At 41.2% G+C, this 19,764-nt stretch overlaps 1 protein-coding gene across 1 annotated transcript in view; it reads left to right on the top strand.

Annotated features, from left to right (window-relative positions):
- Nucleotides 1–10,791, top strand: part of LEKR1 (leucine, glutamate and lysine rich 1) — a 189,455-nt gene extending 178,664 nt beyond the window's left edge. Inside the window, exon 12 of the mRNA XM_046659844.1 lies at nucleotides 10,065–10,791. Coding sequence (XP_046515800.1) covers nucleotides 10,065–10,475 — 411 coding nt within the window. The 3' untranslated portion in view covers nucleotides 10,476–10,791. The remainder of the gene's footprint in view (nucleotides 1–10,064) is intronic.
- Nucleotides 10,792–19,764: the final 8,973 nt, after the last annotated feature.

Here is a 19,764-nt window from a genome sequence, read left to right as displayed (position 1 = left end):
GCTGCCAGTTTTCCTTCCTCCTGGCTCCATGTAAGTCCTTTCAAGACAGTGTGGGGTCTTGTGATCCAGAGGAAAAATGTGGTAAGTTAAAAAAAGAAAAAAAATTCACATACAACTACCAAAGAAAAACCAGTACAAAGAGTTCAGGATTTTAGTTGTCTTAAGACTACAGATAAGGGAAACAAGGAGCAGACGTTTTAAATTCTACTAATTCCTGTAGCCATCTGATGAAGACGAAAGATGTTTAAAAATAGAAAGGAATGCTCTTGGTTAAACCTGGAGAATTGAATACATATGTTTATCTCTGCTTCATCCCAAAACACCACTAAAATGAAAGGAAATTAATAAAAAGTGAATAAATTCACAAGGAAAAGAGAACAGGAGAGGAAGGGTGAAATGAAAAAGATGTGGACCAAATTTTGGAAAATGGAAAGCACAGTATGGATGAGAGGTAATTAGTAGACTACAGGCTATTGAAGTCTAATGCCTGTAGGACTGGGGTGGAATCCTAAAAGGAGCAAACCCAACGGTGTGACACAACACGGGAAAAGCTCAGGATTTGGAGACACCAGGTACCTCTGAAGAGGGAGAGAAGAGTGCTGTTCCACGTGAGAAAACAGCACTGTTTGAATGATTGTAAAAGGAGCGTGTAGATCCTCAGATGCCCTCACTAACACCCAAGCAGCCCCTATCCACCATCCGTGCATGATACCAAAGGTTTACACTCTAGAGAAACTGAGCATGAGAGGCTTTGATCCTGAGGATACGAGACAGCAAAGTAATGAGATGAGGCTAGAGCAGAAGTCCATATATTAAAGGGATGAGACGTCCTAGTCCAAATCACCTGCTCACTTCTCAGAAGACAGACAACCATGCTTATATGTGAATAGCCAGAAAACTGGAAGAGCTCTCTTTGGAGAAGAAAAGACGTGTGGATACTAACAATTGAGGTCTCCCCATGAAATGGCAATATCCGTGTTCAGTCTACCCACTGAGAAGTATACCAGTCAATAAGCCCCCACCTAGACACACAGAGCTTCCAGTAACATCTTGGAGACTCATTTTTACACACTAACAGCCAAACATCACCAAACATTTTAGGAAGACCTCTAATATGAAAGACAGAAACCAGGATCAAACAGATAAGCACAAAAGAACTCAGAAGAAAAAGATACAAAACAATGCAGGCAGCAAAAGTGAGCTTCAAGAAAGAGCATAATTAATATCTTCAGAGAAAAAAGAGAAGATATTGCATCCATGAAACTTGAACAGGAGGCTATGAAGAAAGAACAAGAATGAATATTAAAATATGAAAGCTGAAGTAAAATACTCAATATTTGGGTTAGATAACAGAGAAGAAGACATCTCTCAGAAAGTAGAAGAAAAAAGCAAAGAGAGAGAGAGAAGAAAAGAAAATTAGAGGATCAAGCTAGGATATCTAATGCTCTACTAATAGGAGTTCCAGAAACGGAGAACAAAGAACAGAGAAGGGAGGAAACCATCCAGGAGCTAATCAAGAATATTTTCAAGAACTGAAGGACATCCATTGCTATATTGAACGGGTCCACCCAGCATAATGGATGGCAAAGGGACCTCACCAAAGCACTTTATTATGAAATGGCAATACCTTAAGGATATAGATAAGTACTTAAAAGTTTCCAGGGAAAAAAGGTCACTTAAAAAGAATCAGGAATCAAAATGGCATCAGAATTCTTAACAGCAACAGCAGAAAGTAGAAGACGATGGCTTCCAAATTCTGGAAGAAAATTATTTTCAACCTAGAATTCCATATCCTGTCAAAAAAGGATATTTTCAGACATTAGAGTTCTCAAAAATGATATTTCCCTTGCAGCCTTTCTCAGAAAGCTGTTAGAGGATATATGAGGGAGTAAACTAAGAAACGAAAAGCTACAGGAATCAGGGAGTAAGAGTTCCAACATGGGGGAGAGATGGAGGGAATCCCCAGGATGATGGCGGGAAGAAGTCCAACAATTACAGCAGGAACTCACAGAACAGCAGGTTTAGAGAACAACCAGGCGGGGCTAAGGAAAACACTGGAGGGTTTTTAGAAGTATGTCTCCAAGAACAAAGAGAAACTGAGAGATCACATGTGGAGAGGATATTGACATTTCTGTAAGTTGGCTTTGGTGAAAGATTAGTAATCAACACCTAAGTACCTAAGCAGATAAATAATGGGACAATAATTACCTCTGGAAGGACGCTGTGCAAAGAAGGAAATGCAATCATAGCACACTGCATGGCTCAGGCGTGCATAATGTTTATATGCTATAATCCCATACAGCAGAATATAGATTTGACTAAAAATTGTGACAGAAATTGGGAAGATTTCCCAAGAAAATTGTGATAGAAACTTCTCCCAGGGGAGGAGAAACATCTCCCCATGGGGAGAGGAGAAACACCTGTTAGGAGTTGCAATAGAAAGCTAATTCTGTTCTCTGAAATCAGTAGATAATGATTTCGAAGCAGGAAAACCATGAGATAGCTGTGTGGTGATATTATTTAGAAATATCCAGAGAAGTATCACGAGAAACAGCTTTAAAACCTGAAAATGGTTGTTCTTGGGAGGCAGGACTTGAAAGTGTGAAGGGGTGCCTTTTTTCACTATAATTTAATAGTATTATTTTAGTTTTTAACTAAGTATAATATATTACTTTAATTTTTAAAAATAATTCAAAATAATGGGAAAAAGTAAAGCATAAAAGGACCTGATAGGTGACAGAGGAAAGGATAAAGGACAAGGTTATACAAGAAAAACCAGGAAAGCTGTAAGTAAAACAAGCAACTGAACGTGAACCTTAATGAGATCTTTTTAAGATTATGAGAAATGAAAGAATGAAGACAAAGTAGATTCTAGCTTAAACTTTAGTAACAAGTGCCTGACACACTTCTATTTATTCTCCAAGTCTGAATAAAAGGAGAGCTCCTCCATTAACCCACAAAACCCCAGAGCCAGCTTAGGCACCTCTGTGCACCCATTACAGTGGTTGACGCATTCATTTAACATGTAAACGCATTTTTTTAAATAGATGCTAAGAAGAAAGGTAAAGTAGAGTAAAGGGATACTTTCTGAAGGAGAAATACTGTGTTAGATGGGGTGGTCAGAGGCCTCTCTGAGGAGGCAACATTCAAGCAGACCCGAAGTGAGGAAAAGAACATTGCAGGCAGAGGGAAGTGTGAAGGCCCTGTAGCAAGGAGCCTTCAAGAAACCGTAAGGAAGTCAGCAAGCTTTGCTGGAGCCAAGTGGGCAAGGAGAGCAGCGGTCGAAAGCAAGGTTGGAGGTTGCGGAGTCTCTGCAGGGTCTTTGGATGGTTTTCCAAGTGTGATGGAAAGCCACATGGGAATTCTGAACAAGGAAGTGACATGATCTGATTTATTTTTAGAGGATAACTCAGATGCTGTATGGAAAATAGGTTGAAGTTGGGGAGAAGAAAAGAGGGGAGACCTATTACAAGGCTCTTGAAAAGACCTAGAAAAGCTTTGAAGGTCATAGTGGTAAAGGAAGTAAGAAGTGCCCAGATTTGGCATATATTTTCCAGGTGGAGGCCACAGAAGTCGCTGGTGGCTTGGATAATGTAAAAGCATAAGAGGGGTCAAGGATAACTCCAAACTCCAAAGTTTGGAATCTCAGTAACTGAGTGAGTCAAGGTGCCATTTACCAAGATGGGAAACACTTATAAAGGAATACAACTGGGGCGGAAGGTGGAGAGTTGATTTGGGACATGTTACTCTTCATATGTCTATCAGATAGCCAGACAGAGGTGTTGGACGAGCATATGTTCATGGGGAAGACTGACTAGAGACGTTGATTTTGGAGACATCCACATGCAGCTGATACTAAAGCCTTGGGACTGAATGAGACCACCCAGGGGAGGAGGTGAGAGAGAAGGGGGCTGAGAACAGGCACTCTGGCTTTCAGAGGCTGGGAGGAGAACAACCCAGCCATACTGCCGGAGAAGGAACATGTAGTGAGGTAGGAGGAAAACCAGAGGAGAAGGCCAGCAAGGAAAGAACGTATTCAAAGAGGGGAGCATGCAACTTACACAGGTCCGCAATCCCTTATACAAAAACTTTGGTTTCGGATGGGTTCTGGAATTCAAATTATTTTGAATTTTAGAAAGTTAGTACAGTGCGTATCTCCCTGGATATCTAGGGCAGCCCCTCCCTGCAATGACATTCATATTTCTGCAGTGAAACGTAGGAATGGCCCTTCTGAGCGAAATACATGGGATTATCAGTCCAGCTAGGTTTCATTACCAAAGGCTGTAAGTTACACAGATGTTTCTTTTCAGAGCTTTTGGGATGTCAAAATTGTGGCTAATGGATTGTAGATATGTACTCACTTTCTTTACAGCAGCTGTTTCTGTTGGTTCACCTGACCATCTCTTGGCTTCTTGGATCTGCTTTTGTTTAAAAAACAAAATAGGAGAGTACATATGTTTCTTTGTAGGGTTACAGACACAGACATGATATGGAGAAAGGAAGAATTTTCCCCAAACTATTTACAGTGATTATCATTTCAGGGGAGGAAGAGAAGGGCAGGGGCTTCACTTCTTACATACTTTTTAAAAATTTTAGGATTGTGGATGACTTTAAAACTTTTTGGTGTTTTTGAGTATTTTCCAAATATAAAATCTATTTTTTTAAAAAAAGAAAAAAATTTATTTAGGAAAGATTACTAATAAATCTGGCAAGGATGGATTTATGTAAACTCTAAGATTAAATTTTGGGAATATGTGGTGTTTGCAAACACAAGTAGCTTTTTTGCAAGAATTTGCTTAGTTTTAGGTTATGCATTTATTATACTTGCATATTTAATTGATAGAAAATGGCATACATTTCTCTGGTGATTCCCTTTGTGAGAAACCAAATTAACAAAGGAGTGGTTCTCAACTTTGAGACGGAATAAAATTAGACTATCTGAGTCTCTTTCAAAGAGGAAAGGGGTCAGTGGAAGTTCTCTAACCTCTGTCTGCACGGGGAGCAGGGGCTCAGAGAAGCTCTTAGTGGCAGCGGCTACTCCGAGGGCTGGCTGGCAGGGAGGATGGCTGAACTGACAACCCAAGAACCTTCGCCTTGGGGCTTGGGGCAAATGGGGGCTCAGACGGAGAGTCTCCGGCCGCGGAGAGGGAGATCCAGCCTGGGTGGTCTGACATGTTGGAGACGCAGAGTATAGTTGCCAGAAAATCTACAGAATGAGAAAAAATATGAAGAAATTGCTTTTGTTGTGTTTATGAATATGAATTAAATCTTAAAGTTAGATTATTGACTTAGAAAAGTAATTCCCGAACACTGTGTCTTTGTGGGCTCTTCCTCCACCATCTGCAAACCAGCCTTTGAAGCCTAGAGGTCGGAGGGCTGTCGCCCTGTCTCCTCTTCCGCTCTGGGGTGTCTGCCGCCGTCACCTCATGGGGTCCATTATGTTTGAAAGCACAGAAATACAATTTTAAGAACAACCTGCCTGACATCCATCTTAACTTCTTTCCCGGAAATTTATTCAGATTCTCATCCCTGCCTTTCCACCGTTTTCCTGCGGTGTTTTGAGCTGATCAGATCAGTTGAACAGGAGCCTTAAACGGAAGTTTGGGCATGTCCTTTGCTCACTCGTACTCCTCTTTCTGGTTTCCACACCTCTTCCACAGTTTCCTTTCACCTCAGCTCCCCACCCAGTTGGCCAGCCACCCTTTCACCCTGGGACACACCTAGTCTGGGTGGGTGGAAGCTGTAATCCGATGGTGCCATGCCCGGCTCCTACCTCGCTGGGTATAAAGCGTGGACAAATACAGCCACCTGTGCTGATTCCTCACTCAGGACCGCTTTCCTGGCACGCTCCCCCGACTTATGCCAAATGCAGCTGATGGCCATCACAAATGGGATGATCAAGCTACCCAGCAAACCCTTCTCTTGCTTCTTCCACTGTTTTTGGGATTGAAAGCAATCCAGCTGTCTCTCAGGATAAAAACGAAAACAAACATAAAAATAAGCCACTCTTACATTGCAAAGAGTGGGGCAAATTGGCCATTTTTTAATATTAGAAGCTTCAAGCAGATGGTGAACTGATTTATATTTTCATTTTGACATTTGCTTACCCAGTGGGAGTGCAGTTAAGCCATATTTTAAGCCCATTCAAAGTGGCCTTCATCTGAAAATGTTGCAGACACATCTATATACTCTTCACCAATCTGTAGAGCTCAAGGAACACTGGTTCTCCCTCCCTAGATGCCCCTAACCAGAGGGCACTCGGGGGAGGAGTCTCCTCTGGGAACACTCTGGCCTCCTCCTGGCCTTCCTGCTTCCCATCTTGCCCTACTCGGGGCCATTTTCCACAGTTGGCAAAGGAATCTTTCTTTAATGCAAATTTGACCATGCCAGCCCCCTGCTTGAAATAAACCTTTCAATGACTCCATATGGCCCTCAGAATTAAGTTAAAATTCTGGTATTAGCCTGTTACCAAAGTTGTCCTTGATCTGACACTGCTCACCCCTCCTTGCCTCGGTCCTGGTCTCTCCTCCCCTTGTGCAGTCTGCCCTTGAGTCATCCAAAGCCATGTGTCATCCCAAGATGTGCCCCACCCTCTCTCACTGCCCTCCTTGCCTGGCAAACCCCACTGCCCGTCTCCACCTCCCTTTCCATTTTGACTTCCACTTTAGCTGCAGTCCAGTGACGTTGTTTTACCATGCTAAAACAGGGCCAGCGATGACATAGGGCTAAAACGTTTAGAATGCTGTGGCTTCACTCATTATTCTCACATTTGCCCATGATTTTCAATCTTACTGAACATATTCCATCGTACACATTTTCCATGTTGTTCGATAAAAACATCTATTAAAATTCTGCAACAACACAAACTTCCAAAAAAACGAACATTTTGCCTAAATTGCTGAAAACAATCTAACCACGAGTGAATGATTCTTTTCCACGGAAATTCCATGGAATTTTCCGCTAATGTGCCTTCCTGACTCTAGTCACATCCACATGTGTTCCTGTCATGCCCTGTCACACACACTCCATCCTGAAATAGCAACCCCTAAACTTGATGTCTTCCATTTCTGTTTTTTTACTCCATGATTGAATAAATTATAACGTTTGAACTGCCTGTACAAAACTGAGTTATAATCTCGATTTTAAAGGAGGAGGTCATGGTGGCAGAGGATATGCAGATACTGAGAGCTTCACCTGACATTTGAGTGTTTGTGGCACAGACAAAAATAGAAGTCCCAACTTTGGGTCCTGTCTTCAGTTCAGAGGTCCTCATGGTTTGGGAAATAATAGAAGAAAGAGAATTAGTCCTTTGCTCTGGAAGCTAATAGCCTTGAAGAGGGATGAGTTCCAGAGCAGTGGGCCCACACCAAGATGGTGAGCGGCCCTTTCAAGGTGCAGTCTGGAGCTGGCAGCACTTTGCTCCATTGTACTGGTATAGGGACATCTTTGGGTTCACTCCACCTTCTCATGTCCTCCTTTAGTAGGGTGTCACCTGGTTGAAATAGCTTTTAAGTGACTTGCTTTATGGATGTTTTCCGTGGAGTACTACTCCTTTCCTTTGAGAATTGAATTTAATTTTAGTAAATGGATTGAATTTTATTTTTCTTTTAATGAGAGCTCTTATCAAATCACCCATCACTTTATCCTTCCATATTCGTGCACCTGTTATTTATGTCACCAATTTATTGACCTCATTGTTAACTGCTATCCATTTTTTCTTTTATATATTCAAATAAAATTAACTCTTTCTCATAGCTTTATTATCAAGGGAATTTTTATACTAATTTATTGAAAGCCTCTTAAATCTAATCACTTCAACACATTTGTCAGCTTATTCTACTAGTAGATAGGAAGCATAATGCATTGATGTTTTTTCCTTTTAAAAGAAAGTTTAGATGATTAAGTTAAGAGAACTTGGGCAAAACTAGAGGAAATGTCTTGCTGTTTTTTATTGCTTCAGTGTCCTGGACCGAAGTGGCCGCTGCATGCTTGATGTCATTATTAGACGCTTGCTGCAGAGGTGGTCAAAGCAGGGCTCTGCAGGCAGGCCCGGCCCCACCACCTTGGAGCTGGGCTACTCTCAGCAAGTTACACAACCGGGCTGAGCTTCAGCGTCTTTCTTTCCAATATAGCTGTTGGGAGATGGAGCTGAGATGACACCTAACGTAGCCCCTTGTCACTCTTCTTCTCTAGCCCCCCTCCCCTGCTCTTTCAACAAGTATTTCAGGTAGGGTGCTTGAGAACCAGATAATAAAGCCACAAACACTGTCCTTGGTCCCCTGTTTCTCAAATAAATAAATAAATAAATAAATAACTGGAAGCAAATAACTAACCCCCATGATTTAAAAAAATATGTGGCTATATGGGTCATGTATGTATATTAATAATCTATGTAAATGATGAGGCTTTGTCTGACACAGACATGCTGCTGATTTTATGGAAAATTACTGTGCAACTGTTGATCTGGAATTGCTCCATATTCTTCCTTGTTGATTACCAAATTTGGAATTGAATAGAGTTCTGACATAATCACAAGAAACTCAGATACAGGAAGATGCTCCTTTCCCTGATGCTTTGTTATTTGGTTCCACTGACAGCAATTAGTCAGTAAACTGTTCGGAGGTTGCCTTCCACTGAGAATCACACTTAGGAATGCCTTGGCTGTTTTTACAAATAAGCTAACCTGATCGAAATTCATTTTTAGTTGAAGAATCCTATAGCACAATCATTTTAATTGTGTTCACTTATTTGGATACCATTTTGAATTGTTTATTTTTCTTTTTGGGAGTGGGGGGAGGAAGTTGGCCCTGAGCTAACATCTGTTGCCGATGTTCCTCTTTTTGCTTGAAGAAGAGTGGCCCTGACCTAAGATCTGTGCCAATTTTCCTCTATTTTGTATATGGGTTTCTGCCACAGCATGGCTTGATGAGTGGTGTAAGCCTGTGCCTAGGATCCAAACCTGTGAACCTGGGCCACCAAAGTGGAGTACGTGAACTTAACCACTATGTCACCGGGCTGGCCCCATGAATTGTTTACTTTTCAACCTCTTTTTTGACATCCTGCAGACATGAATGTCAGGATGTTGGCGAGTTCCAAGACCTAATTCTTACCATGGGCCTTGAAATGTTTTCCTGAGTTCCACAGATGGGTAACTCTTCAACTAGAAATCTAGAGTCTCAGAATTTGAAGGGGCCTTAATGATCTCCAGTCCAGTCATATATTTAAAGCTTAAATTTGCTCCAGTATATCCCAGTCAAGTGAGATTCAACCTCAGAGTATCCTCTGGACAGCTCTGGCTATTAAAACATTCTCCCTTCTTTTAAATCCCTTAGCTTCCACCCTTGGCTCCAAATTCTGTTTGGGACATAAAAAGTGGCTCTGCTCAAACTTATGAGGCTGCAAACTTCTTCAGAGCAGGAACTGTATCCACCACAGCTTCCACTAACTTGATAAATGATTGCTGACTGGAGCTGAAAGCAGAAGATGCTGTTCTTATATATCTTACGGGACAGCAAATGATCAGTATAAGCTCTCCTGAGGAAGCATCAGACTGATTTTATTGTTTAAATTCTATAACGTATATGTTTTATTCTTTCAATTTTATAACTCAGGCAGTTTTATCTGTTTGTCATACGTATTGCAGTTTACCTTTATTATAAAATAACATGCTTCATGACACTCCAGATATTAACTATCAGATATTACACGTGTGGCACATACTGTCAGAGACACAAGGCACAGAGAAGCTGAAACCCTAAGTGGGCTCTAGATGCTCTGGGTTAGCCAGCCCCAGGCCCACCACTACCATCTGAGTCACGCTGGCTCTTGTTTCCTCTTCTGCCAACGGCAAGGTTCAATCAAACGTCCTCTTAAAGTTCTTTCCAGCTTCACAAGTGATTTTGCGTTTTTGCCTTGTCTGTGCCATGTGGTAGAGTACCCACCGCGACCGTCAGAGAGCACAGACCTCTGATTACTGGCTCAGCTCTCAGGTTATAGTGCCAGTAACCATCCACATGGACACTGTTTAAAGCGAGGGATGCCTCTTCCCATTTTTCTCATTTCAGAACACTTTTCTTCAGGAAACAGTGCGTAGAGAGTGTGAAGAACGCTTTGAACTGACGGAGGCTTTGAGTCAAGCCAGAGAACAGCTGCTGGAGCTCAGGAAGCTCAGTGGAAGCTTGCCGTTGTCACCGTGTTCCCTCAGCCGGGGCAGCCTAACCTCCTCTGCTGCGGTGGGCAGTAATTGCGGAGAGAGGAGCCTGGCAAGACTGAACTCTGAAAAAAGAGTCAAAATCCCCAGCCTGCATGGAGTGCCAAAACCCACCACATCCCCACCCTCAGCTCAGCCCCGGAGGGGCAGTAGCTCAGGTTTGTCCACTCTGCCCCAACCACATCCTCCCAGGGGCCGAGCATCTTCAGTAAACGAGACCAGACAAAGACTGGCTGCTGTTCTGCAGAGGAGACTGAATCAGTAGTGACTGATCCAAAGTCAGCAGCAACTCCACCAGCCTGCCTGGTCTTTCCCCGAGTGCCGGAGGCTCACTGCAACTGAGGATGACAAGGATCAAAATATTATCACACATCAAGAATGCATGTCTATAGTTTTAACAAGAGAATAGGAAAAGCTACTTTGAAATTACAACAGATAATGAAGTTGTTGGTACTCCGGACGGCTGATTTCTCTATTTATGTGTTGTGTGTTTAGCTGTGCTCTGTGAAAACGCCCTTTTAGAGATCACAGGTAAAAATTTTCGCCCATAGCATCTTTCCCATTTTTTTGCACCAGTACAAGCAGATGTATTTCCACAAAAAATAGATTGTATTGGTTTTGTTGGTGTTTGTTCATTTGTTTGTTGAGCTGAATAGTTTAAATAGATGTAATTAGTATGTCAAATAGAAAATAAAAGCACTTTAGTCTTTAATTTGATAATTTCCAAAATGCTTAGTTCAGATATTCACAGAGTTCATCATCATCATCATCAAAAGCCTCTCTTTTTCACTCACAATCTGATTGGCTAATCTGCCTTCTTTTTAGCCTAGGTCAGAAGCCACGATGGTTAACCTTCAGGAAGCCGGTCTTCCCTGCGAGGCCGGAGACCATCTAGAAAAAGGGGCAGCAACTCCACTTCAAGGGAGGGGTGTTTCTCTTCTCCAACTACAGAGATTATTTTAGACAACAAAGAGCCTGGCTGTGAAAATATTACTTGGTAGAGATTTTGTGCATTAAATGCTTTTTTGGTGCTCAGTTTTGAACTCTGACTTGAACTTGTGTTCCCAAGCCATTGGGCAAAGAAGGAATTCAAGACCGTTTAGTAGGGGCACACAGTGCTAACTTGGGGTGCAAATTCCATCACCCCTGAAAATGGGTAACCGGATAACGTGTTTTCTACTTTCAGAGGGAAAAATTAAAACCAGAGACCGGACCAGCTATTTTAGGTTATCTTAAGCTTCATGCTCCTCCCGTTTCTTAAAACACAATTCTTTATCTTAAGCTGGTGTTCGCTTTCTTTTCCCCCTTCCATGACTGACTGCTGAAGTCCTTCACCTGACTGCATAGCGGACATCAGGCTTCTCACTCCCAGAGAGAATGACAGTAGCATGTGAGAAATACGGCACGTACAGCTCTCTGCTGTTAGTTGTCATGTTGGTGAGAGAATCCAAAGGCACTTGGAATCCCTCCCATGTGCAAAAAAAGTGAAAAATCAAGCTTTTCTCCAGTTTTTCAAAGGATTGGTCTAACCTACCAATAGAGTGTTTTAATCTCCAAAGAGTTCCACAGTAGGGCCTCTGATTTCCCTGGCAAGTTTTAAGTGAGCACATCTTGTGTTAAGGCTGAGAATGCTTACTTTTGTGTTACAGAGCTTGGTGTTTCTTACAACAGCATTTGACCAGAGAACAGACATCACAGAGTGATGGTGCTGGGTGGACCTCAGCGGTCACCCCAACAATCTCTTTACGAATAAGTCATACAGATGCCCAAAGAGGTCTGACTTGGTTAAGGTGGTACAGCTAGTTAGTGACAGACCCAGAGCCAGGACCACTGTGACCTGATCCCAATCTTTCCACCTCACTTCTCCACTTCAAGATTTCCCAGCTTCCGTCATGACTTTTGTCAGAAGCACTTACACTGTAAATATGCAATATTTTCTTTAAATGCACACATTTTTTTTTTTCTGCTTTATCTCCCCAAACCCACCCTGTACACAGTTGTATATCTTAGTTGCAGATCCTTCTAGTTGTGGAATGTGGGACGCTGCCTCAAAGTGGCCTGACGAGGGGTGCCAAGTCCACACCCAGGATCCGAACCCTGGGCTGCTATAGCGGAGCGTGCAAACTTAACTACTCGGCCACGGAGCCGGCCCCTGCACACACTTTTTAATCTTAAATTTATGTAAAAAGAAAATTTGACCCAAGGAAGAATAACCATAGAGTGAGTTCAATTTGCTAGTTGTGTTTTTTTCTAATACACTTTAAAATAAATACGTGTTTATTAAAATACAAAATGTTAGTTGGTGTACCCCCTGAAACCATCTCATGGAATGCCAGCAGCACTCCCGCCCTACTCTGGAGGCCACCGCATGGAGTCTGCCTGTTTAAATGATAGGTCCCCGTGCCGTAAGGTACACGGCAAAAGCTAGTGAGAGCTTTAGTAAAAGCGTAGGAGGATGTTTTGGGCAATAGCCTGTGTTATCAGATTATACATGCTTTTCCACAGGCTTGCAGCTTCAGCTCTCTCTTCAGGAGCCAAGGGGATAATTTTCCTAAATTATGAAGATATTTAAATTTGTGAAGAAAGTCCCACATAGGCTTTTCTAACATGATGTAAAGACTGTCAGCACAAAACCTGGTTTTTCGGTTTGTTGTTACTCTCTTGCTTTGCACTGAGTCATTCTGTAAATAATCACTCTGAGAACAGAATCACGATCTGCAGTAAGGCTGGGTTATATTCCTCAGTAAATCAAAGAGGTAATTCCATGAATAAACAGAGAGACAACCTTTACATTCATTTCAACCGAGACCATCTGAATGGTGCCGTCTAAGCTATATGCTTCTATCCTTTGAAGAAAGACACTTAAAGAGAATATCGCGAGAGTATGTAACCTGGGAGTTAAGAACACGTTCAAACTTCCATTGATTTTCTCACTGATGAACTAAGTCCTGGCATGAAACAGTCTCACGAATGTTAAGCAAGTGGTGAATATTATGACAAAATAAGGCTCTCAAATGAGTATAATGGGTAGTATCTACTAGTTTTAATTTCTCTATAGACATGTGCTTTCCATTACTCAGTGGAGGGATATATAGGTGCCAAAAGAAAAGAATATTATAGGAAACATTCTTTGGAGAATTATAACCCTGTTTTTCTTAAATTAGGATTGGTGGACAAAGATGGGAGAATTCCTCTAAAGTTAACAGATTTCTCAAGCAATTTTTAAAGTCTTATTGAATTAAGTTATTATATTTGTGCTTAGTCATAATTGCTTAAATGTTATATTTTCTGGTAGTGGAATTGACTGGAACTGAAATTCAATTAATATTTAAAATTACGTAAGACTAAGGTATTTTAATGTTCTATTAGTCTAAAAATTTTTTGTAATATGACAGGTCAATTAAAGCTAATTTTTTTTTTATTATGGAACAAGTTTTCTCAAACTCCATCTTTTAAAGTTCTTATGGTTATTATAATACTGTGTTGATACAGCAACCTAGCGTCCTAAAAGGCTGATGCCCTGCAGCTGAAAACTCCTAACCAGCATGTTGAATCTTAGGAAGCACAGAAAATCAATTTGGTATGTGCCCAAAGTTCACAAATTCTATAATGATTATGGATATTTTTACTTTTCACTTTCATTTTTTAAGAAAATAATTAATGTACACTGTATCTTGCACAGGACACCATTAAAGGTCCCCAAACCATGACAGACAATAGTGGGAGAATTCCTAAAATGGGTATATGGTATCTTAAGGAAGAAATTCTACTTTTCCTTTTGAAAATGTTAACCCTGTGTAGTCATGAATTGTGAAGCCAATGTAATTGCATTGCATCTTTAGAGTCTTAAATATAAATTATATCATCTTTGTATATTCTAAATTCATACATAAAATTTTCTTAACACAGTATTGAATCTGAAACAGACTTATCCTATGACAAGATTTACCTTGATCCAGAAAGACAAGATTCCCCTCTTCTCCAGCATTTATATAGCATAGTGCTTTATAAATATATTCATTGAGTAAAAAGAATTACTAGACATCCCTTATCCCCTCCCCCAAAATATACGAGAGAATACGGGATCACAGAGATTAAGTAATTTGCCAAAAATAACTAATAGAGAAGCCAAATAATTTTTAAACTTCCGCAGTTTCTGAGCATCTTGATCCACAGAACAATTCTGAAGCTATATTATACATCCGCTCATTTCTTTAACAGATACAGATACAGATACTGGAAAAGCACTGGAAGAGCTCCAAAGATAATTCAGACATACCACAAACGGCCAAGAACTGTAGAGCAGAGGGTAGGGGGAAGCACGTGCAGAAATTATAACATAGGGCAGGAGGTGCTGAGTAGAGAAGAGGATCGAAAGCAAAGTGTTATATGAGTTCAACCTCTTGCTGGGAGAATCTTACACTTTAAGTAAGAATTGGCATTTACAATAGGTCTTGAAGGATGAGTAAGGTTTTATAGAAGGTAGATAGAAGAAGTTAGAGGAGATGGATAAACAGAGGCACAGATATGAAAGGTGTGGAAAATCCATGGTAAAGGCAAGTAGTGGAAACCTGACCCCATGGCAAGGTGTTGAAGACGGGCCCATTGCAGGACTTTGACTGGAAAGGGCATGTACTTTGCTGAAATTTGTGACCATTGCTCTGGCAGGACTGTATTGGAATAATTATGGAGTAGAAAGGCTGCAGGTGGGACATCAGTGGGTAGTTTAGTACAGCAGTCCAGATAAGAGTTAATGAAGTTCTGAATAAAAGTGTTGATCATGGGAATAAACAGGAAGGAGCTGACTCAGATGCTATTCAGAGAAGGGAAAGAATTCGTTCCCTGTTAAATGCACTTTGAAACCATTTCCAGCCATTGCCACTTAGCAGAGGTGCAGTGTATGAGATTGGCTCCAATTAGGGGGTCGCCCTGTATTTAAGAATACTACGCTTCTCTAAAATATGTGAAATAATAGGAACTACATTCTCATTTGGGCAACAGATAACTAACCCCACAGACTCAATATTCATAAGAATTCTCCTTAAAATTAAAGGAAAATACAAATCTTATATATAGTTCTAAGTATTATGGGGGAAGAATGTGGAAATTGCCGTTAAAAAAATAGAAAGCAAAGAACACAAAGCACAACTCAATGGTGACTTTGGGAGTAATACAGTGCAATAAAACTTTCTAATTTTGCTAACTGTTTATGAGGGAAAATATAGAAGACAGCAGCCAGAATAAAAATAAGAGTTATCTTAAAATCCTTAAATGTGATGGTTCTGAAGAGACTGACACATCGCCTGGTCAAGCCCTGTAATTTTACGGAAGGAGATAATAGGTCCCTTAGAGGTTACGTAATTTTTCATTCTTACAGCTGCTTAGCAGCCAACTGGATGAGAGCGCCTGGGCCTCCAACTCCTGGCCACACATCTCATCTCTAAACCGGAAGAACAGTGTCAGCGCTCTAAATTTGTGCTACTCCAAGTGGTCCAGCAGGATCAATGTCTCCTGGGAGCTTGTTAGACATGCAGAATATCAGGCCTCACACCCAAAGCCACCGAATGAAATCCAATTTCATGAGATTCTCAGGTGACTCTTGGACACCTTAAAGTATGGGAATCAGTGCTCTCAGTGGTGCCATTGGCCCTGGAGTCTTCCACCTCCGACAGCTCTGCGTTAGCGCTGAGCAGAAACAGCCTTGCTGTGCTCAGTTCTCTTAGGCCCAGCTGAGACCAGTGGTGCCCGGAGACCCCACGCCGCTGACCCATTCAACACCTCGGCTCCAGATGCACTCAAATCCTGTTTCTTCACCTGCTGATTGTGAATCTGTAACTCTCCAAGAAAACCGGCGAATTAAAGAAATCAATAGTCAATCAATATTCACAAATAAATCCTCACCCAAGTTTCTGAGCCCGCAAAGAACTAGAGATTTATTATTTTTTAAAAAGTCCAGTAGAAATGCTTTCATTTTTCTTATTGGCGACTCACTCAATAATCTTAAATTTTAGTTTCATAACAGTATATATTTGAACATCTGATTACCAAAGAAAGTTTGCTAATGCTGGTTGTCTTTTGGGGCTTGTGAAACATAGACTATTTAGATAACTTATTAGAATTATGAAGGAAATAGAGACCATTATTCTTCCTGAAAGTAGTTCTTAATCACTTAAATATAAAACTGTTACTTGCAGGATTACACCTCGATCAATTTATTTTAAAGGTAGAACTAACTAATTGAAAGAGAATTTGATTCTGATTCTCAATTTCAGAATCTATATTTAACAACAAGGCAGGATGCTCACTGGCCTGTGAGCATGGCTGGCTGGCTCATCTGGGTGGCCACACGTTTTACAATTTTTGAATTCAGAAAATAATGAAAAGGATTGATTTCATTTGCCGTTAAAAAGGTTTTGAGTATCTTTTATTAACATACTTAGTGCTGATATTTAGCTTGTATGGTTATTTGTTATCACTATTAATAATTCCCATAAATAATAATGATTCAAGTCCAAGAATTAGACAGACGTAATTTATAATATTGAAGCATTTTTACACGGAGGCTTTCATAAGACCTAACACTGGGAATATATTTTTTTCTGAAAAATATGAGCGTCTGGCTTTGCATTGTGCTGCACTGTGAGATATACCCACCTTTCTCCCAGGTGAGCTCAATATGGCCTCTAACACATTAATCCAAAGATATGCCTACTGAATTCTGTCTTCTTAAAGTGAGTGAGGGGCCGGCCTGTGGTGTAGTGGTTAAGTTCAGCTCCGCTTAGGCGGCCCAGGGTTTGAGGGCTCAGATCCTAGCCCCACTCATCAAGCCACGTTGTGGCCGCATCTCACATAAAGTAGAAGAAAATTGGCACAAATGTTAGCTCAGGGACAGTCTTCCTCACCAAAAATAAATAAATTAATTAAAGTGAATGAGTTCTATAGTTGTAATTTTCTATCTGGAACCTTAAATTTCTAGGGATTTTAAGTTACTGCCAGGATTCAAGCAACTGCTTCTTTACACTGACTTACAGCAGAATATCTTAAAACCCAGGGCAGCCGCGTTTCCATACTCTATTATTAGACTTTTAAAATGTTTGAGGTTGAAGCTGAGATCTCATAGGATCTCAAAACTAGAATGTTCTTGTTGCTCCGAGGAGTACACAGCGCTCAGGGTAGCACCGGGCTTGGTGAGAAAAGCAGAGGTCAGGGGCGGAGTCCACCGCCTCTTCGGGAGCGGGATTGGGCCAGGGCTCCGCCCACGTGCCCCCTCCAGTCTGTAAGTCAATGCTGTTGCCGATGTCCCCTGAAGATAAAACTGTTACTTTAACATATTTTATGACTGTAAACCTTTTATTGAACTCCTATCATATTAAATTACTACAAAAACACATACATAATTTTATAAAGCTATTCTCCGTTATTATTAATTATGATTAGTAGACATTTAAAACAACATAAATACATTACAAATTTTGGTAAATAATTATTAAGCATAAAAGTGAAATTTTATTGACTGCATTTCTTGATGAGATGAACCTATCTAATGTTTTCTTTTATGTTTAATGAAAAAGAAGGTAGATGCAGTCAAAAATAATTCGTCTGTATGTAGGGTCTTATTTACTTTTATTAATAGGAAATAGAAAATATTAAACATTTTAAGATGAAATAAGATGAGGATTTTACTGTATTGTAACAAACATTGCAAACAGTATCTGATAAGAATTGTTTTAACTACTTCATTGAATAATAAGTGCCAAATGGAAAGATCTCCTAGAACTTTTATCTAGTATAGCTTGAAAATTTCAGTAGTTTAAGAAAACATTCTAATTACATTTAAGAGAATTAGTGACACTAACCTGTATGGCTTTGCTATTTAAAATTTCTTTTCTTTCCAGCTAATGATGAGTCCTAGGGATGAATACCAAGAAGAGCTGAACAGGGCTGCCTGGATTTAAATGCCCTGCCGGAGGGGGCATTTTCAACAGTCAACACTCCCTACTAATGTTCCTTTGCCTTGCTTTCACGAAGCTGTCCCTCAGATGCGTCCTTTGACAAATCCAGAGCCTAGAGGAAGAGAACCATTAGTCCAAAATTGTCTAACTCCCATCACTACAGTCTACCTTGAATGTGAACTCAGAAAACCCCAATGTGAGCTAAAATATCACATTTCTAGCATGACACTGTAACAGGCATATTTATAGGCAGGGTACCTCAGGTCAGATAGTTGGCCTCTCAGACCTCAGATCCAAGACAGAGGCTGTGCTCCCCTCCCTCAGCCTGCCTCCACCAGAGGGACGGGGTGTCAGGGAGAGCCACTCATCCTTCTTCTGGCCTTGGGCCCCAGAGGACAGAAGAGGGATATTTCTGAGTGCAGCACTGGTGGTGTCCTTGTGGTTCTCTGCGACCATGTCCCCATGGAACTCTTTATAACACGCTTACCCAGAGTCCCAGAATGGACCACGCCCATCCACCTTATGCAGTCTGAGGCTGAGGGGCAGTCACCAAGAAGCAAGTGCTCCTTCAATTTCCAGCCCCTGGCAGCAGTAGACGGGGAGAGGAGGAATGTGAGCCATAAAGATCAAGTCTGGGGTCAGGGAGGGCTTAAATTCTTTGTAACTAGCATGGTTGGAACTCTGACTCAATAATTGTTAATGCCATCAAATTCTTGACATGGACATCACTCATTAACTTGGGGAAAAACAGATTATACTTTTTTTACCATTCGTGCCCTGGACATAGTACATTGGTAGGGAGAGATGGAAAGAGATATTTTTCCGTATTTTGATGTCATTGTTCATGACTCAGATATAGTCTCTATATACACAACCAAGTTTAGAGTCTCTTTGGCTTATGTATTAAAGGTCCTTGAAAATGTTTGTGGAACATTTATTGCTTTCATAGTGTCATGCTGCATTTCAGCAGCATATGTGTGTAGCGTCTATATTCCCGTTTTTACTGGAGTTACTGATGTCCTAAATGTTTCTAATGCTACCTTCATAGCGCACTTAATCCTTAATGGACCCCGATACCCAGAGTTCCCGCGACATCGTTGTGTCGTCGCCCCCATCACGGTCCAGGAAAAGGAGGGCTGTTGGAAAGGCAGGAAGGTACGCGTCCAGCTGGGTCTGAGGGCATGTGACCTGACTGAGGGTGTCATCCTGACCGTATTTCGGCCACAGGATCTTTATGAACTGTGCATTTATTTTTATTATTTACGTCCCATCCGGCCTTCCTTAGTGTAAAAGTAGCTAAACTTTTAATGAAGAAACTGTATTCACACGCTGTTGAAACTCAGTCATTAAGGTTCCCTAGAAACCTCGTTCCGCGTGTCGCGCCGGGGCTGTCGGTACACAGCTCCCTCACAAAGGCGGGGAAGTTCGGTGGAAGCAGAAGGCTGCTGTCTAGCAGTTTTCCTCCGCCATCTTTGGATTTAGTCTTAGCACTCCTGGGAGGACAGCTGAGCCTCAGATTTTCTGATTTATCTCGATGTGTGTAAAACTGGGGCTGTCACACTCTCTCAGCCAGCTCAGGTCAGGATCAGGGTCTCCGCTGAG

Source organism: Equus quagga, chromosome 4, assembly GCF_021613505.1.
Source record: "Equus quagga isolate Etosha38 chromosome 4, UCLA_HA_Equagga_1.0, whole genome shotgun sequence".
Taxonomy (NCBI): Eukaryota; Metazoa; Chordata; class Mammalia; order Perissodactyla; family Equidae; genus Equus; species Equus quagga.
Note: the sequence above shows the minus strand (reverse complement) of the source record. Positions and strands in the feature narration are given on the sequence as shown.